A 20,230-nucleotide genomic window follows, 5' to 3' on the forward strand; every position below is an offset into this window, starting at 1 on the left:
GCGCAGCCAGCTAGCCGGGGAAATCCCGAGCGATGACATACCGTGAGGCGGCATTTTCTTACTCCTCACACTGAACTGAGGTCTGAAAGAAAGGTCTCCGAATTTGTAAGTAATACGGTATTATGTCGTTCTTCTTATTTGTTTTTAGGAACAAGTGTCATTATTGTACTGTCATTGAATTATTAACGGTAAGCTATTTGTTTAAATATGTCGAAACGAAAAGGAGAGGAGTCGCTCTGAGTCTGACTTGAGTTGACGGAGTTCCATTGTGAGGTGAGTAGATTTGTACCGCGCCCAACCTGTGTGTTACGCCCGTTTTTTAGCTATTGTGCAATTCGAATTATTCTATCACGGAATTATGGTATCTTGGTAAGGACATGGGTGTATAAGCATCGCACGCGCCTCCCGGGGGGGGCCACTTACATTGACGAGTGGATACCATGCGCGACCAAAAAAACACGTAAAAAGGATGTCCTTTTCACGATAGGGCACGTTACGTACGTAACGTGATAAGGGTGTCAAAAACACAAAAATATTGAAAAAAGGGTATCTATTTCGCTAGGAAAATTACGTGTTTAGGGTCGAATTTGCGGGGATGATAAAACAAAATTACAATATTTTATAAAGGTAGGCACGGCCGTAGTCACTAGATGGCGCTGTCGCGGAAGTGCTCAAAATTTGTACGTAAGTTTCGTCCGCTTGTCAATGAGTGAAATCGCATAGCGATGCGATATCGTCAAAATTAAGCCCCTGTCAGCGCGGATGAATATGATATTTTCTCTTTGTGATTGTCCTCCCGTGCGATGAAAAATATGTCATCGTAATGCATAGGACTTTCGCGAGCTACCGAAGTCATTTTCGTGCCCCAAATTCCATGAAATCTTCCAAAAATAACCATGAAAGTGTCGGTAAGTCAAAAGTGTCGTGAGTTGCTCTCAATTCTTACCTTATTTAGTTGTATTTCTTGCAAAATGGGTCTCGAAGGGTTCTGGATTTTCCGTTGATTGTGAAACTTGAATTGATTTCCTTTCTGTGTCTTGCAGTTAAATTGCAGCGCGGAGAATCGCAAGGGCTGTGGAAGCCCTTCTCAATGAGGTTTACAAGCTGAGCTGCCCTTGAATTTGGTCGAATTTCGAGCCATTTTAATCGCGCGCACGGGATGATTAATTAACATAACAATTAGCAGATTAGAGATCAAGATTACGTCACTTACGTGCGTACGTGTGATACACAGAAATGAAATAGAACTTGAATCACACGGAATCACAGTCAAGAAATGCTTTGTTTTCTTTGTTTGCTAAATGATTTCCTGAATTTAAAATCATGAATAAACACCAGAGTAATGACATGAAGGAGATAATCATGGTCATATGAGGAATAACTAAATATTTTCTGAAAACGAGTGAATATGATGGGGCAATAATGTGCATGCACTGGAAAATGAAGTACATTCACCTCACTGTCAGTGCCGTGGTGTCAGTCACTCAGACACAGTGCTTTACTGCCTTTTACTGGCATTTTCTTTGCACTGCCGCCGCCACTGGTTTTTCTTTTGCCAACTAGATTAAAACTCATTTATTAATATGTTTATTGCAATTTATTGCAATAAATGGTAATACAAAGTGGAAAAAAATGAAGATAAAAATAATTTGGACTAAAATATGCCATCACCCCCCCCCCCCCTCTAAAAAATACACACTATCTTGAATGACTCGTTAATTTAATTTGCATTGAAAAAATAAATAATTGTATTTATGCACTTTTTTATTTCTCATTCTTTCTGCCAGAATATCAGATGCCATCATGAATAACCTCATTACCAGATTGAACTCCTAAACATCTTGACAATGACTATCTACAACTGAGATATCTTGCCTTCTTGAGATTGGAAGTTTTAAGTTCAAGTCAGAGTGACCTAAGGCCCTACTAACAAGAAGAATCCAGATTTACATAAATTAAAACAAATCCCACGAAAGATACAAACTGATTTTACTCTTAATGTGTAGTGTGTATGTGAGACACTGTGTTTGTGTTTATTTTGAGGAGGACCTCCTGTCTCTGTTTTTATTATTTTATTGACTGAATGAATGATCAATACCTAAAAGTGAGAACTGATTTTTGAGGAGAGTACATTAGTGTATGGTTTTGAGTGAATTTGAATTGAGTAACTGTTTTTCTTTATTATTTTTCTCATAATTATTATTTTGCCTTTTATTATATATTTTCAGTTATAAAAAGTGTTCAATTCTTGGGATAGAATTTTATCAGGTAATAAAACTTGAGTTTGATAAATCTAAAAAAGGACACTGAAAAAATATGAACACTTGGAGATGCTCACTAAGAAGAGGAAAAAACATGAAAGGAAATGGAACTTAAGTGGATGTTATAGCATGCCTTTCGCAGATCTCCAAGCACCAGGAATCATAGGCGGCGGAAGTGGGGGGGGGGGGAGAAGTATCCCCCTAAATTTGAGGTGGGGAGGGGACGATTCCATCCCCTCAATTTTTTGTTGATAACCTTATTTTTTAATTTTTTTTGGCTTGTCAATTTTCAATTTTGTTTCCTGTGTCCCCCCCCCCAAGATATTATTTGGTCACTATCTTTTTTTTTTGGGGGGGGGGGTCAAAAGATTTTGGCGGTTCCCCCTAAAATTTTTGGCTTCCCCCACCAATGCCAGGAATGTTGATGTTCAACTGAGAGTTGCTGAAGTGGAATCTCCGTTTGTCTGTGAACTTGTTATAGAGAATGATTATTCCAGGACAAGTTAGATGATATTACCCAGCCCATAGCATACATCCCAACAATGGAATGGAGGCAATATACCCCTGTAATACATTATCTTTAGGTTGGTTTGGAAAGTAAGTCCTCTAGTCAATATTAATGTCTGCCCAACAAAATGGTACTATCTGGCAATTTGGTGGTTCAATCACAAGCAGAAAAAGTTTAGTAAATTGACACTAGTAAGACAATTAAACAAATATAATACAGCCAAACTGTCTGACCCCTTACTTGACTACTGACTTAACTAATTATTGAAAAATGACAAGGGATGCTTAGGCCCTTTGTAACCATTTCATTGGGCAGACTGAAGCAGATGACTAGAATTCATACTTTCATGAAGATGAAGGAACATCAAAATGATTATTACAATTTAGCAAATATGAATTTATAACACTGTCATGGTTATAAAAAACAATGAATTTCTATCAAGTAAAATGACAATACAATGTAAGACATAACTGCAATAAAGTAATTTCATTTCCAAAAGATATCTTCCATAATTTAATAACCAAATTTCTCAAGATAATATTTCTTCTGCACAAAGTGTATGAAATGCTCAGTGTAAATCATGCTGTTTATAAATCTCTAAGAATTTTTTTTTTCAAAATGAAAATACATGTAAACTTAATCAAAACCAGGGGTGATGGATCCAGGATTTATCCGGGGGGGGGGGGGGGGGGGCACATTTTCAGGATGAAAATTTGTCAAGCAAAAAAGGGCCTAACGGGGGGGGGGCATTCTTTGATGAAAATTGCATATTTTCATTACATCTTGACTGTAGCTCTCAAAGGGGGGGGGGGGGGGTTGAGCTAGATGTGCCCTCCCCCAGATCCATCAGTGATAAAAATCAACATTTATGAAAGATTGCATACCTTATATTCTGAATTGGTAAATTCAATGCATATGTCTACAAAATGAAACTGACATGTTTGGATAAATTGCTTATTTTTGTTTCAAGAAAGAATTCATCAATAACAGCTAAGAGTTATTGAGAAAACATCAAGAAAAAATAATATTCTGATATGCAATAACTATATCTATTTTATATATGCTTTTTTTCCAAAAATTTAATCCTTGACATGGGGGGGGGGCTGGTTTAGTAGTCAAATTCACCCCCCCCTTAAGTAAAATGCTTTATCAAAATAAGATTATGCTATCATTTATAGATTACTGCATTTTGGAGCCCATTAAAATTCAAAATGAATCATAGAGGGCAGTGCCACACCTTATTCACTGAAATTAAGGAGAGGCATGCACAGCTGAAAAACTATCAGCAGGGGCAATAATTTTCACTGCAATGTTAGATATCCTTAAAAAAAATCCTGAAAACACATAATTAAAATGAAATTAAACTCCCAGGAAGTGCCCCTGTATACTATTACAGCCCTTGACCTGTATATTCTCAAGGGGTTCAATAATTCCTTCTCTTCCCTTGTAGAGTCGGTTCGGGTGCGAATGTGTCTGAAAAAAATAAGTAAAAAAAGGATCATTAGTAAAAATTGTAGAGAGAACAGAACATATCATTTTTAAAAAATTTAGCAAGCAAAAACAAAGATTGATCTGGCATTGGAAAATAAAAGGAAATTAATTAACACCGCCCCCCCCCCGCTTCAACATTTTTTTGTTGTTTGCTTCTGCTTACAACTTTATAAATTTACCCGATACACCTTTCAAAACTTTTGGCTCCATTATCATGATTATGCCACTGTTCAAGTATTATTTATTTGGAAACCAATGCTAAAACTATAAGGTGAAATGAAATTATATAAAGAAAAAAATATATATTTCACAAAGTATAAAATCATAATGATGTAGGTCATGTTGAAATTAGACCCTGGACTGGACTCAAAATAAGATCAAGTGTAGTGTAGACCAAATGTAAATTAGACAAAGTGTAGACCAAATAGCAATTATAATTTTTTTTAAACCAAATGGGTCAAGCCCATTTGGTATATGTATAAAGACTAAAATATATGTATATAAGTTTAAAAAATATAATTAAGTAGCCTAGGTTGTGCTGAAATTAGACCAACTGGACATTTCACAAAATGAGAATTAGACCAAGTGTAGACCAAATGGGTTTATCCCATTCGGCATTAGACTAAATGAGAAGTGGGCAAATTGCATGTGAACCAAATGAATATACATATTTAACAATGTGGAACTGCATGATATGAAGCCAATTTTATGTACCAGTATTTGACAAAGTAAAAAAATATATAATAATGTAGGTTATGCTGAAATTAGACCAACTGGACATTTCACTAAATGAGAATTAGACCAAGTGTAGACTAAATGGCAATTTAGTATACCAAATGGGTTTAGCCCATTTGGCATTAGACCAAATGACAAGTGGGCAAACTGCATGTAGACCAAATGAAAATACACCAGAAAACACATTTCACAAGTTGGGACTGATATAGAGAGCCGTAGCAGACGACGGAGATGGGTACATGATCTGCGTCCGCAAAAAACGCGCACGCATCTATGTACTAACATGAAAAACAGCATATGGGACGATCTGACTAAAAATCGCACATGCGGGGCTATTTGAGAGTCACAGCAGAGGACGGCTAGCAGACGCCGACGGGCGCGCGCATTTAGCGAGCACATCGTGATCGTTTAAACTATCGATAGTAAGGACAGTGCATTAACAGGGACCCGCGATGTCTATGACTTTTTCGACCCATGTTGGTGCTATGAAATTGCTCTTTTTTGCAGTTTAAATGAATTTTACGTAAGTTTTAAGTGGTTTCACATGACAAATTAGATATTAAGAAATTTTTTGATATCATTCTTGGGGACAACAAACACATTTTGAAATTCTTGTTGTCCTGCCTAATAAAGGATGTCCTTTTGCCCCAATACTACGTGTTTAGAGTCCTATTTGCGCGAGGTGTAGAAGGTGAGGTCGTACTAAACCAAATAAGGTAAAGCCGACGACCGAAGGACCCGTAACAATAAAACATTCCTGTACTTGTTTTGGGGTTCATTTCAGGGAATATTTGCCAAGAGTGTCGTTATGTTTCCAATACTTGTTAAGGGTAGGGTTTCACACGCCAATACTTGTTAAGGGGTGCATTTTCAGAATATGGAAATTACGTGTTTAGGGTGCTTTTCGAGACCCCATGGTCGCGCATGGTATCCACTCGTGAATGGAAGTGGCCCCCCGGGACGCGCCTTCAATGAAATGACTTTTATAGTTTGGACACTGTTGGGGCGGTGGCTGTTCATATTTCTGCTATTCATCTGATACTTGTTAGAATTCAATGCAGCATGATTCATACTATACCTTATGTTATGGACCTATAAGACTAGAGACTAGTCTATGAGACTATGGATCATTTTCAGAATCAGATTAATTGTGAGGACATCACGGACATGGAGCCTTGGAGGAGCTCAACTATGTAGGTATGTTTTAAAAAAAATTAGGCCTAGATCTCAGAAATAAGGTGTTTCTTCATGGCATCATTTAGAGCTCATCAAGACCTTTAATTTTACACCTCATATATCTCAATAGCCCCAGAAATAAGAAAGTTATTGTAGTTTTAATGTCCTTTGGCTTTGTTTTTCAAGCCAAAAGTTGTGATCTTAATTGGGACCACACTCGTAAAAAAAACAATGAGCATACATTAACATATGGAAGTGCCCAATAACACCCCAAAATAACAGACGCCGCCAAAACAGGGACATAAAAAACACACTTAGCGTCAGTAGATTTCATTCAAATTTCACCACAATATAGTTAAAATGTTGCTCTATCGGGATGAATACCTTTTAGAGTGGGATGAAACCTGTATATGTGAATAGCAAGAGGTTGAAAGCAAGGCCAAAGTTTCAGTAGCACACAGAGTCGCAAGATCAACATGTGAGATTTTTTTTCAAGTCTACACAGTTGCCATAAACATTCAACTACGTAAAAACAATGATGCCATAGGGAATAACTTTTCCTTGCACATGCAAACACAATACAAAGCATTGCCCCCACAGTCACCCTGCAATTCTAGCCAGCACACTCAATGCCTCATTCAGAATGCACCTAGAGGGCGCTTTTGCATCATACCTGTACTATAATTGTTTAATGTTGTCAAAAAATTAGACAGCCGTCTGTTTCAAGGAGTTTTTTGCATTATCGTGATGTTGGGAATCACAGTTCACAGCAGCGCTTTATTCAGTCACATGCACGGCTCCCTATTTCCACCTCCATACACTTTGTACACAAGTGCGCGTATACAAATCGACGAGTGGTTCCTGAAACCACGGTTTGGCCAAGTTTTTTAACATTAAAAAAAAATTCTTGTACACTCGTGATCATGCAGCCGCTTTCCTTCTAAAAGATCTAGCCCTAAATGATGGGATACAACTTCGTTTACGATATTAATACGATGTAGATTTCATTTTTAGATAACAATTCATAAAAAAACGAGAAAAAATATTTTGAGAAGACGGAAAAAAAGTGCCAATGTTTACGTCAACATCTTGTTCTCTATGTTCTTTGCCAAGCTACAAGGCGCATATCTTCCTGTTGCAGAGGCAACAGGAGGATTGGTTTCATTTGATGTGGGCTTTCCACTTTTGCACTACCTTGATAAGGCAGTGTCCCACAATCCGTTGCTGATTTGGCTGTCTACTTTAATTGTTATGCCTGTACTTTTCTGTGATTGGAATGCTTGTGATTTATTTGATTTTGTTTGTGATGGAGTCTAGTGAAGTCCAACATTAGTTCACTTTTTCCTTGAGACGTGAGTGATATGTGACAGGGATGGGCCTGTTTCTTGACACCATATGCCCATATTCTGAAGTTGGGGGCGTTTCATGAAAGGACTTGTCAGACGTTTTATCCGACAAGTCCCATTTTATCCGACAGTTACCATAGGAACAGTGCCTCTCAGCCAATCAAAATCATGGAAAGATGTCAGATCTGACAACTTGTCGGATGAAAATATTGATGAAACGCTCCCCAGGTTTAACTTAGACCACAGTCTAACTCTATGCTAAAATTATAGGGAGCCTAAAAATAAAAATTCTGTTTATGTTGTATATTCTGTATGTTTATTATTCCGTTTCCTTTTGCTTTCTTAATGAAGAAAAAAACCTTAGTTATTATTCCTGGACAATTCTGAACAAAGTTTGGAGTCATATGAGTTTATAAATTTAATGTGTACTGTCTGGAAATTGTGCTCCAGTTGGCTCTCCATAGTTAACTTTAAACCTGAGTTTAAGCTAAATTCAAGTTCAGAATAGGGGCCATTAAGTCTAATTTCTTGACTACTCAGAGTTACTGTAGTGGGCTACTTGTCTGCTAATTGTTTCACGGAGCCCACTTTGCTACTAGAGAAAACTCCAACAAGCATAACAGTGAAAACTTCATCAAAAGCAAATAAGGAGACTAATGACGTCATCCACTCACTTTTTCTTTTGTATTTTATTACATGCAAAAGGAAATATCCTAATTTTCTTATTGTCAAGTGAAACAACGATTAATTCCTCCCTGAACTTGTGGTATTAGCTATACTATATGGTTCAGTCAAGGTGGTCCTTACCGTCAAATCTGTAAAAAATGAAATATATAATTTGCGAAAAAAAAAGGAAAGATATAGTGAGTAAAGGACATCATAACTGTCTCATTTACACATCACTGGATTGTGCATATTAATGTCTTGTGAAAAATAAGTGAAAATTTAAAATATAACTTTCTTATTTCACATCCAATTTCGATGAAATTTTCAGCATTATGCTAGTTTGATTACCGGTATTCTTCATTCAAATCAACCCTTTTCTGGGGTGGACTTGACCTTCAAGAAAGAATTGATAACTTCAGACATATAAGATCTTCTTGAAATAGATTGGTCTAGTTTATATAATTCATTTGATGCCAATGTTTCCTTGTATAGTTTCGTGACATTTTTTCAAAGTTATATAATATACATTTCCCTTTTGATTAAATTGAGTGGTAAGAATAAATGTAAGATGCTGTGGATTACTCCTGTTCTTCTGAAATCCATTTATAAAGAGAAAAAGCTCTATTATCAAAATGATATATCCTTCTTTGTTTTATTACGTTGTTATATTAAGGGGTAGCCTGATGTTGTAACCAATTTTTATTCCAATTCCTGATCCAATCCAATTTTCCTCTTTTTTCTACATTTTTCCGAACTCCGATTTTTGACAAGTGAAAAAAATCCGAAAAAATCGGGTCAGAAAAACCAAAATATAACAAGACAAAAAAAAAATATGTGGCGACATGTTTGACGTCAAAATACGCTGGTGATTTGTTTTGATCTCGGACAAAAGCGGTGGAAGGAAAAGAAGATAAAGGAGAAAAAAATCATGATTCGTTTTTATCTCCGGAATTAGCGGAAAGGGAGGTGAAGGAGAAGATGATGATTTGTTTTGATCTCCAACATAATCGGGGAAGAACAAAAAGATGATGATGATAATTGGTGATAATTTGTTTTGATCTCAAAAAAAAATGGAGGAAGAAGGAAAACAACAAGAAGGCGATGATATATTTTGATCTTAAGCGGAGGCAAATAAGATTTAGTTGAACACGCTGACATGCGCGGTAATATTTACGACTATCTTACTATGCGTCCTCTAAGAGTTTAGGATTACCTCCGCAATCACTACGATGTAGAGAAGGTGAAAATCATCGTAAACAACTTTGGATAATAGTGAAACTTTTTCGGGAAGTCATGCTGCCTCTAAGATTTTACGATTACCTCCACCATCACTACGATGTTGTTGAGAAGGTGAATATCATTGGAAACAACTTCGGGTAGAAGTGCGTCCTTTTCGGTAAGTAATGCGACCTCTAAAAGTTCAGACGGACTCCGCCATCACCACGATGTTGTAGAGAAGAGGCCTATCGTTGATCGGCGGAAGTTTCGCGCGCTGCAACGTCATTATCTTCTTTTCCTTCCTCCGATTATGTCAGGGATTAAAACAAATCATCATCTTCTTCCCCCGCTTTTGTCGGAGATCAATACAAATTCTGTCATCAGTGTAGCTTGCAGCATTTGTCAACGTGCCGGCCACATACAAATTTTAATGTATTTTTTTTGTTTTTGAATATCTTCCGATCAGATACCCGAACCGATTTCGATTTTAGGAGCAAAACTTCCGAACCGAACTCCGATCCCGTTATTGCTCTAACTTACAACATTATTAAGGGGGCCCCCTTCGCAAGCTGCTTTTATGGGGTCCAAAACCTTTCATGTTCTATTCTTTTTGCCAACCTTTGAACTAAATATTTGTATTTTATCACCTAATAGGTTTGAATAGACTTATATCACTTATTATGACACCTCCGAAACTGTCATAAGTTCTTTTGTAATGACCATATACATGTATAGTAGAGCACAATGTGGATAGATTATACATGTAGTTCAGGCCAGAAGTTTAAATACACATACACCCGGGAAATTCAAAGAAAAGTTGACACTTGCCAAACATCATAAAATTCACTGTGTCTTATAAAATATCAGGACAAATTTTGATATCAAACAAATATGTATGTCATGCATGCCCCTTCATCACATTGCTTTGTCATCAGGAGCTTAAAAATATTTAGGTGTCATTTTTTCCAAAAAAAAATCTTCGTATTTCAGACAGATTAGTTAACTTGTAAAAAGTGCCTCAAAATTTGAAAACTAATTATCTTACATAATCAAATCATAGAAGTTGAAATTACATTGCAAAACAAGTGGGCTAGATCATTCAATATTGTAATGCACAGAAACTATAAAAACTGTGAATCGGTAAAAAAGCCACAAAAACGCTTATTTCGAAATAGTAAAATAATTAAAAATAATGTATAACTTAAAACAATTTATGTTACACTACTTTGATGTTTGGAATCATAAAAATTGGTATCGCTATAGTCATTTTACAGACTTATTATGTAATTCTTTATGGTTAACTTCAGTAAACAATGAAAATATGATATCCTGTGGTACCTTTCTCAGCATCTGTGATTTTTGTGTCATGAAATCAATCCATAATTTTGTTTTCTCAGCAATGGCATGCTCTAGCCTTCATGTTTAGGTATGTATGATGCATAGTTGCATACCTTGCTTAAATATTAATTTTATATTTCCCAATTCACCACCATAATTGCAGTTTTATTACGGGTTTTCTTTTGAAAATTAGGCTATTTTGTAATAAAGGCTACGTTTTGTCTGCTGAATTCTCACGATAGTATCACTTTGGGAAGCTTTTCATGAAACAGGTGTAGTATTAAAGATTGGAGCTAATTCCGTGGTTGGGGGATAAAGAACTTGTCCACAGTTTTCAGAGGTGGGTCCCTGAGGGTTAATTTATTAATTTCTGACATTTGTTGTCTGTCATTCCCACTATCGCAGATGGTAGTACCGTAATCAGTAATGGATACGGGCTCTATGTCTGCACCTAAAATAATGACTTTCTCTCACATTCTACAAAAGCTTCATATTAGTACAGTACAGTGCTGTTTATTATATTGCGCCAAAAATCTCATCCAAATTAAAGCCAAAAATTAAGAATTTGTTAAAAAAATATGCAGTCTATCATTTTGAGATATATTAGTGCCCCATGCCTACTCACCTATTTATTCTACATGTGTACACACTGTAATTTTACAAGAAATGCTACAAATATTGCATGAGTTATCTGAAATTTAACATTTGGGCAATTTTATTTTAGTTCATGAACAAACAGAGACCAAAGCTTTTGATAGTGCTGCAAGTCAAGCGTTATGTTTGGGTTTGGTTTGGACGTTCGGCAGACTTGCCATCCTCCCAACTTTGGTTTGGCTTAGGGTTTGGCAATGTACCTTGTAGTAGTTTTCCCTGAAGTCCATCAGGTTCCTGTCTTACAAAGAGTTACGATTTATCCAATCAATGGCAACTATGGACGGCCAGCAACGTCAACATCTATTATGCATGTTAATTCAAAATATTTTTTAGCGATGGTGTATATTCTTTCATTCATTGTTTTCTTGAAAATTCACTGCGCTTCTCTTTGCATACAGAGGACATGGTGCAAATTTTTTCTAGGAAAAATTATGTCACTGATGGATTTCCATAGAGTTACGATTGATCGGATCAATCGTAACTCTTTGTAAGACGGGGCCCTGGGGGGTGTTTCATAAAGCTGTTCGTAAGTTAAGAGCGACTTTAAGAACAACTGGGGATCCTTTCTTGTGGTAAATGGTATATTCATTGGCGATGGTTTAGCGCGTAAGAAAGGTTTACCAGTTCTTAAAGTCGTTCTTATCTTACGAACAGCTTTATGAAACGGCCCCCAGGAAGTGTTACACAGGGCTTAGTCACACTTCCTTTATAATAGATCAGAAAAAAGTTAAATACTACCACCAAAGTTCCACCACCAAGCAACCTAAAATCTTTTATATTACACAAATCTCTACATGTATAGTATGAATTTGTTTTTAGAATAGTTATGGAAATTGTAAATTGATATTCTTTTACTAACAAAGTTTTTGAACATTTTGAATAAAAGACCTTTGTATTTTCATTTCTAAATTGAATAAAGGACAAGGACAATCGAAAGGTATACAAGGAAAATATAAGGGAAGTGAAGGAAAGAGAGTAGAAATGGAAATTCAAAGAACAGAATTCGGCCCTGAGTAATGCTTCCTGGTTGAGGATTTCAGGGAAAACTACCAAAAAAAATCATTATTATGTTATCTAGATAGGTTTAGGATCAATTAGAAATTTATAGCAATAGATCAATATTTGTGGAGCATTGTGGCTCAGTGGATTTAGTCTCCTGACATTGAAACAGAGGGTTACCTGTAGGTTCAAATCCCAGCCTTGGCATAATTTATTCACTTTGTGCTGAACTCCACACAGGCGAATTAAATGAATACAAGGGGCCCATTGCATAAGAGTTACTGTGATGGTAACTTTACCATTGAATGGTAACTACCATGGTAAGTTGGTAACAATGATCAGCAGCCGGTCAAAATCAAGGATTTCACACCATTGGATTGCAAAGTTACATGCAATTGGGTTCTGGTGGGTGTTTTATAAAGCTGTTCATATGTTTGAGAGCGGCTTTAAGAGCGACAGCTTTATGAAACGGCCCCCTGGTAGGAATAAAGGGGGACGTTTACCCTCAAGAAAAGCTTGTTGTAAAAATAGCAGAAAAATAATACAAAATAGGCCTATAAAGGTTTGAAGAAAATCCATCAAAGATTAAGAAAGTTATTAGAATTTTAAGTTTTGGATTTTGTGATGTCATAAACGAGCAGCTGCCCCATATGTTACGTATTATAAAAATACATAAATTTCAATTTTTTAATGATTTGTGATGACTTATTTTTGTTTTCTTTTTAGGAATGAGTGTGAAATTATTTTTCTATTGATATTCTGAAGTTACAGTAAATTTTCTGAGAATATGGCTTTTCAATGAGTTTTTGCCATACGAGATGTAGGAAGGCTGCCCGCATTTGACGTCACAAATCAAATGATTAAAATTCTACTATTTTATTCGTGGATGGATTCTTCTCAAACCTTCAGCATTATTTTTCTGCTATTTTTACAATAAACTTTTTGTCAGGGTGAACTTCCTGTTTAATTCCCGTGTGCGCTGTAGGGGAGACCGGGGTTAGTTGGAACATGGGGTAAGTTGAAACATTGTAAAATAATAATAATTCAACACTGTTGTATTATTAATAGCAATAAATTGAGGGCAGTATTGCATAAATTTATTTTACAGGCTTTAAAGGAAATTACAATGTTTCAACTTACCCCATGTTCCAACTAACCCTGGTCTCCCCTACATGTAATTATTACTGTCAACCTAAAGCTGGGGCAATAATTTCCAATTCTTTTGGAAGTGCATAGAGATGTTATAATCATATTTTGTTTTGCATTATACAAGAACTGTTCATTATCATCATTTGGTGTGAGATTTACAAGAAATTTAAAGAGGTTGGTTTGACACTATCAGTTGATTTCATGCCGACTGACCCAATTTCACCCAAATTTTTATTTTCCTGCAGATTTCATCAGAAGAAGTCAAAGTTTGAAGAGTCAAAATGGAGCCGGCAGACAGGAAGACCATCAAGCGGAACATGGTGGTGCTGTCAAGTGATATGGACTTCAAAAGTGTGTCAGTTGCCCTGCTTGCCCGGGATATCTTTGAAAAACATCACATTCAGCGATATGAGGTATGAATTCATTGTTTGAGTCAATAATAATTGTGTTTTATACAGCCGGGTTAATGGCTACCTCAGTCTTGAAACTGCATGTCGTGCATTTTAAGGGCAAGTACTTGGCAAAACGTTGAGTTGAACAGAACGAGAAGCAAAAAAATCAAACTAGTATATCACTGAAAATTTCATCAAAATTGGATGTGAATTAAGAAAGTTACTTGCACATAATTTTTGTCTCACCTGCATAGCAGAGCGAGACTGGACTGTGCCACTTTTCGGACGGCGGATAATGTTAACCAAGGTTAAGTTTTCGAAATAATTATAAAATTAGAGAATATATGGACCTAGTTCATGAAACTTGGATAAAAGGGTAATCAAGTATTACTGAACACCCTGCCTTAGTTTGAGGTCACATGATTAAGGTCAAAGGTCATTTAGGGTCAATGAACTTTGGCCATGTTGGGGTTATTTGAGGAATTGTCATCATAACTTTAAAATTTTGTGGATCTAGTTCATGAAACTTAAGATATAAGAGCAACCATGTATCCCTGAATATCATGTGTGAGTTTCAGGTCACATGATTAACGTCAAAGGTCACTTAGGGTCAACAAACTTAAGTAATGTTGGGGGTATTTGTGGAATTGTCATAACTTGAAAAGTTTATGGATCTAGTTCATGAAACTTTGACATATGAGCAGCAATGTATCCCTGAATACCCTGTGCGCTTTTTAGGAACATGGCCAAGATCAAAGGTCACTTAAAGGTCAGTGAGTTCTGGCCCTGTTGGGAGTATTTGTTGAATTGGCATCATGACTTATAAAGTTTTATATAGATCTAGTTCATGAAACATCGACATAAGAGTGATGATTGTTTTTCACATGTCTTAGGTCACATGATCATGGTCAAAGGCCATTTTGGGTCAATGGACAATATTTTTAGCTCATCCGGCCTGAAGGGCAAGATGAGCTTATGCTGTGGCGTGGCGTCCGTTGTCCGTCGTCTGTCGTCTGTCCACAATTTCAAAATGCTACTTCTTCGCCATTTCAAGTCCGATTTCAATTCTGTTTGCTTTACATGATAAGACTAGATGGGGTATTCAAAACTTCTAAATATGCTTCGAAATATGCTAATTTATGCGCATTTTTCAAAATTCACAAAATCACCATCAAATCACCATCATCATCATCACCATCACAATCATCATCATCATCGTTGTCATCACCATCATCATCAAACCCACGACCTGCTTATTAGGCTAGCACTCTATCCGTAGGCCACCATGCCAGATACTGTGCATATGCAAAATGCCAACCTACATGTAGTGAATGTAATCATACATTTACCCATGTCTTTCCTTTTTCTATCAGTCATTTTGTGTTCATTTCATTTCAACTTGTTTGTATTCAGTTTATCTTAAAAAATAAAATACAATCATTAGTCAAAGCAATTTTATAAAAACCAAATTATGTTATATATTTCACCCAGGTTGAATTTTATCAAGTTGAACAGATTCCTATGGTCCCAAAATATTTGAATTTTGCAAAGTTACTCGTACAGTAAAGGGAATATGTAGCACAGCTTTAATAGCTCCACTTGAAATCCACTATCCATATCTGGCCAGGTTTATTACCCACAATGCAACATTCCACAATTTAGTGTTGTATATAGGCCCACTTGATTGTAACACACTAATTCACAACTCGATACATTCATACCTCAGTAATAATGTTACCAAATAGCAAACCAGAGCGTGTACCTTTCCCTTTAATTTTTTTTGTTTCTCAGTACGAATAGTATTATTATAGGTTATTTTATCCTCTGCATTACTTATAGTTATATCAAAAGGACTATGTTAAGACTAGCCAATTATAACACAAGCAATGAGAGGTAACAGATGGTGTAGATCCATTTGCTCCCCCTTTATCTGTTTTTAGAAACATTTTCGTTTATAAGGAAAACATGAATATTGTCACTTCTGTGCTTTTCTATTCTTTTTATTACCGACAATTTAAGTCTAAGCCGACTGAGAGAGACCAAAATCTGGCACTCCTGATGGACATAGATACAAGAGGTCCCAGGGCATTCGTCAGCCTGATTGAGGCCTTGGTCGAGGCAAACCAAATAAATTTGGCCCAGAAGCTAGGGTACCCAGCAAGAGGAAATGCACAAGGTCAGATGGGCCAGGCACAGGCTTCAACACCCCATCACAATCTACCTGGTCCCTTTGGTCAACCTACCCAGCAGCAGGCACCTCAAGGTTGGTTTTAAGGGGGCTCCACAGGGATGAGAGGGGAGGGCAAGAAACAATGATACACTGGGGCGAAATACCCAAAATTGCCCTAGAAAATTTAGGAGCCCTTGAAAATTCCCATATTCTTCAATACAAGCTTATGAAATGCTGAAGATATTAGTTTTGGGCTATGAAATAAAACCCTGTAAATATTTGAAAAAGTTTGCTGGGGACAAAAAGAGAGAGAGAAAAAAGGGAAAGAAAAAGAAAGAATATAAAAGAGGTGGCTGGGTAATTGAGAACAAGAAACAAATGCATGAACTCAAGTTATTATTTTTCATAGTTAGTACTTTTTATATTCTCCTTCCAGTCAGGATTATTAAAGGTAAGTCCATTCCAGAAAAAACTTATTTTGAATTGATGGAGAAAAAATTAAAAAAACATGTTCACTGAAAATTTCATGAGAAATGAATTAAGCATGTATTGATGATTTGAGTTTCACTCTTGATTTCACATAACAGTTAACTCTAAAAGGACTAGGGGCCATGATTGCCCCCCCTTTGTTCCATTCTAATTGGTCTGCTTAATTAATGTAGGGTTTGATTTCGTTGTTAAATGATCTGTAATAATTTCTATTGAAAAAACAATAAAATACACAAATTCAAAAAACAAAGAAATACATATGAAAAAATTGGCTTTGCAATTTTTCTTTGTGGAAACCTTCTAAATTAGATTACAAAAATGACAGCTGGAAAAAAGAAAATTTGAAGTGAAATTGGGTGTTAAATATGCAAATAATGTTTTTAAGGAATAAATATAATCATAATTAATAAACGAATAATTGTTTTCAGAATTTTTTTATAGTGGCTTGCAGTTTATGTGGTAAAGAATGTGTGTGCTAAATTTTGGCGTGATCGCATGAATGGTGGCCAAGATCAGAAGGGGGGGGGGGGGGGGGGTGGGCCATCACTATTTCATTTGTACTTTAGTACAAATTAGTATGAAATAATTCAATTTTTTTTCTTGTGGCCGTTATCTGAAACGGTTTGATTTCTCCCTGAATTTGCGGCATTGCCATTATTGCAAGATATTATAATTGAAGAGCTTCATCTTTTTTTTGTCAACAAATATGTAAATATTCCACATTTCAAATAATACAATTTTAGTTTGTTTTAAATTGATTGATCAATTATTTGTATCGAACATGTAATCTTGTTGTATCAGTTTTTATTTTGGTATTAAATGTACCCAATGCTGGCTGGGACTGTGCCTTCATGAAGAAGCAATGTTTAGGCATATTATAAATGCGATATATTATCATCATCATCATAATCATCACCATCATCATCATCACCGTCATCATCATCATCACCATCATCATCACCAACACCATCATCATCATCACATTCATTATCACCACCATAAAATCTCGCTAGTATTTATGTATTGGCATGAAGTTTTCTTATTTTAGACTCTTTCAATTTCATGTTAGCTTGGCCTCCCCGAGACAGCTCTGGTGACTACAGCACAACTCAAATGGATGCTTTATCCTCTTATCCACAATCTATGGTGGATAATGATAATGTAAGTTGATACACACCCAAAAAAGTTAATGATAATAAAATAAATAGATAATTAAATGAATAAACAAATAAAGAAACAAACAGACAGACAGACAGATAGAAGATAGAAAGATAGATAAATAAATGTGAATGAATGAATGAATAAATGAATGAATGAATAAATAGTAAATCAATTAATAAATAAATAAACAAATAAATGAAAACTAATAATAGTAGTGATAAAGATAGAATTTAAAAAAATGAAAATGATAATTGATATGGAAATAGAATAAGAAGAAATAATTGAGAAAAAAAACATTGTTTGCACTTTTCCAACCATAAAATATTTCCTTGTACAAAAAAATCCTGCAGAATTATTCGTGATATTAGCAAAATTTTGTTTATTCTTTAAATAAGTGCTTTTAGTTTAAATGAAGTCTTTTTTTGTATTCCCATGGCACATTTATTGTTTTTCACGGTAATAGTACATAACAAGTAAATGTGAATGACTGACTGACTGAATAAATAAATAATTGAAAATTAATAATAATAGTAGTGATACAGATAAAATTAAAAAGGAAAATGATGATTAATACGGAAATAGAATGAAAAGAAATAAATGGAAAAAAAAATTTGTGCTTCTTTTCCAACCATAAAATATTTCCTTGTACAAAAAAATCCTGCAGAATTCATCATGATATTAGCGAAATTTGTTCCTTGAAAAAGTGCTTAAGGTTTGAATGAAGCTTTTTTGTATTCGCATGGTACATTTATTGTTTTTCATGGTAATAGTACATTTGTTTTCCTAACTTTATTTGTTGAATCTTGTCATCCACACAGATTGTGGAAATATCTTTCAATAGCCACAGATATTTTGATATATTAGACAGAGCATTCTTTGAAATGTATATTATGAATTTTCTAAAAAAAAACAAAACTAATCTTCATGTACATGTATGTTTACACACTTTCTTTACCTGTTAATTCCCAGTTATAGTATCAGGTATTATATATCTGATGATTTTTTTTTATTTTTCTGTTAGACATGAATAGAAATGAATTTGAATTTTGAATAAACTGTCCTGAAAACATTACATCAGCGCTTTTCTGAATTGCCCCTATGTGGTCCACATTGCGTTCTTTTTCTTATTTTGATGTTGAAACTTGTCTTGGGGACGTCATGGTTGGGGGGTCAGACTCTTGTCTTTCAATCAGAGGTATGTGGGTTGAATCCCAGCCATGACATGTTTTCATTCAGCAAGAAATTTACCCACATTGTGCTGTATTCAACCCGAGTGAGGTTAATGGGTACTTAGCAGGATTAATTCCTTGAAATGCACTGAGCGCTGGAAGGAAGCTCGAGCTAAAGTTGACGTAATAACAGTGCGCCTAGGAATAAATTATATAAAACCCATACCGTAGTATATTTATGGGTCATTTTGGCTAAAAAGATGCCCATTATTAAGGATTTATTAAAATTTGACATGCAAAGGCCAGTATCTGAAAATTGGGGCCATGGACCCTTGTTTAAGGCCAGTCTCTAAATATTGGGGCCATGCTTAGGGATTTTCCAGCATAAAACCATACCCCATGTTTAGGGATTTCTTCCAAAAAAGCGACCCATTCAAGCGGCACATCCCTGTATGCCTTATTTCGTGAGTACACCCCCCCCACCCCTGGGATGGAGCTATATGAGTGCTTATTGTTACTATTATTATTTTTCCACAGGTTTACAAAATGAAATCCAGACCGAGAGGGATAGCGCTCATCATAAACAACAAAACATTTAGAACTATGAAGAAGAGATCAGGAACTGACGTAGATAGTCGTAATTTACAGAATGTCTTCAAGCAGCTGGGATTCAATGTAGTTGTACACAATGACCTCAAAGGACGGGTGAGTGGCGTACTCTATGGCCAACATAAAGGCCCTGTGACATCGTTCCATGCAAGCCTTGCGGGCGATCACCCGCTGCTCACCTGCAACAAGTTTTGAGCATGTTCAATATTTTCTGCCTGCAAATCAGATTTTCGTGTGCTCCTGTGTGTGAGATGCGTGCAAGATAATGTCAATGCGGGTGACTTACGAATAGAAAAAAAAGAAGGCTTGCATGGAGCAATGTGACGGCACATTTCATTTAGGCATAATTAAAACCCCAAAGAGCCAGAACTGCCAAAAATGCCTGGCTGGTTAGTGTTGAGTTGAACAGAATCTGACATAACTTGTCAGAAATTACAGAAAGGCTTGAAAGAGCTTGTATTCTACTGTATTTAAGTGGTACATAGAGATCTAAAAGAAAGGGTGAATTCTGGGGGATAAATCATTGATTATTCAAATTTCAAAAAATATTTTTTTGAAATTAATTATTTATGCAAATAAGCATATGAGATTTGCCCTAAATTTTGGTTTTCATGTAGGTTTTTGCCTTTAACTCACTTTATGTAACTAGTAGAATGCTAATTTTTTATGAGAGTATCATCTTTACATTTCTAAAATTAT

At 35.7% G+C, this 20,230-nt stretch overlaps 1 protein-coding gene across 1 annotated transcript in view; it reads left to right on the forward strand.

Annotated features, from left to right (window-relative positions):
* Positions 1 to 20,230, forward strand: part of LOC121428136 (caspase-3-like) — a 28,208-nt gene continuing 7,978 nt past the window's right edge. The window contains exons 1-5 of the mRNA XM_041624729.1: positions 1 to 105; positions 13,787 to 13,954; positions 15,953 to 16,196; positions 17,662 to 17,753; positions 19,460 to 19,627. Coding sequence (XP_041480663.1) covers positions 13,823 to 13,954; positions 15,953 to 16,196; positions 17,662 to 17,753; positions 19,460 to 19,627 — 636 coding nt within the window. The 5' untranslated portion in view covers positions 1 to 105; positions 13,787 to 13,822. The remainder of the gene's footprint in view (positions 106 to 13,786; positions 13,955 to 15,952; positions 16,197 to 17,661; positions 17,754 to 19,459; positions 19,628 to 20,230) is intronic.

The sequence above is a fragment of the Lytechinus variegatus genome, chromosome 14, assembly GCF_018143015.1.
Source record: "Lytechinus variegatus isolate NC3 chromosome 14, Lvar_3.0, whole genome shotgun sequence".
NCBI classification, from domain to species: domain Eukaryota; kingdom Metazoa; phylum Echinodermata; class Echinoidea; order Temnopleuroida; family Toxopneustidae; genus Lytechinus; species Lytechinus variegatus.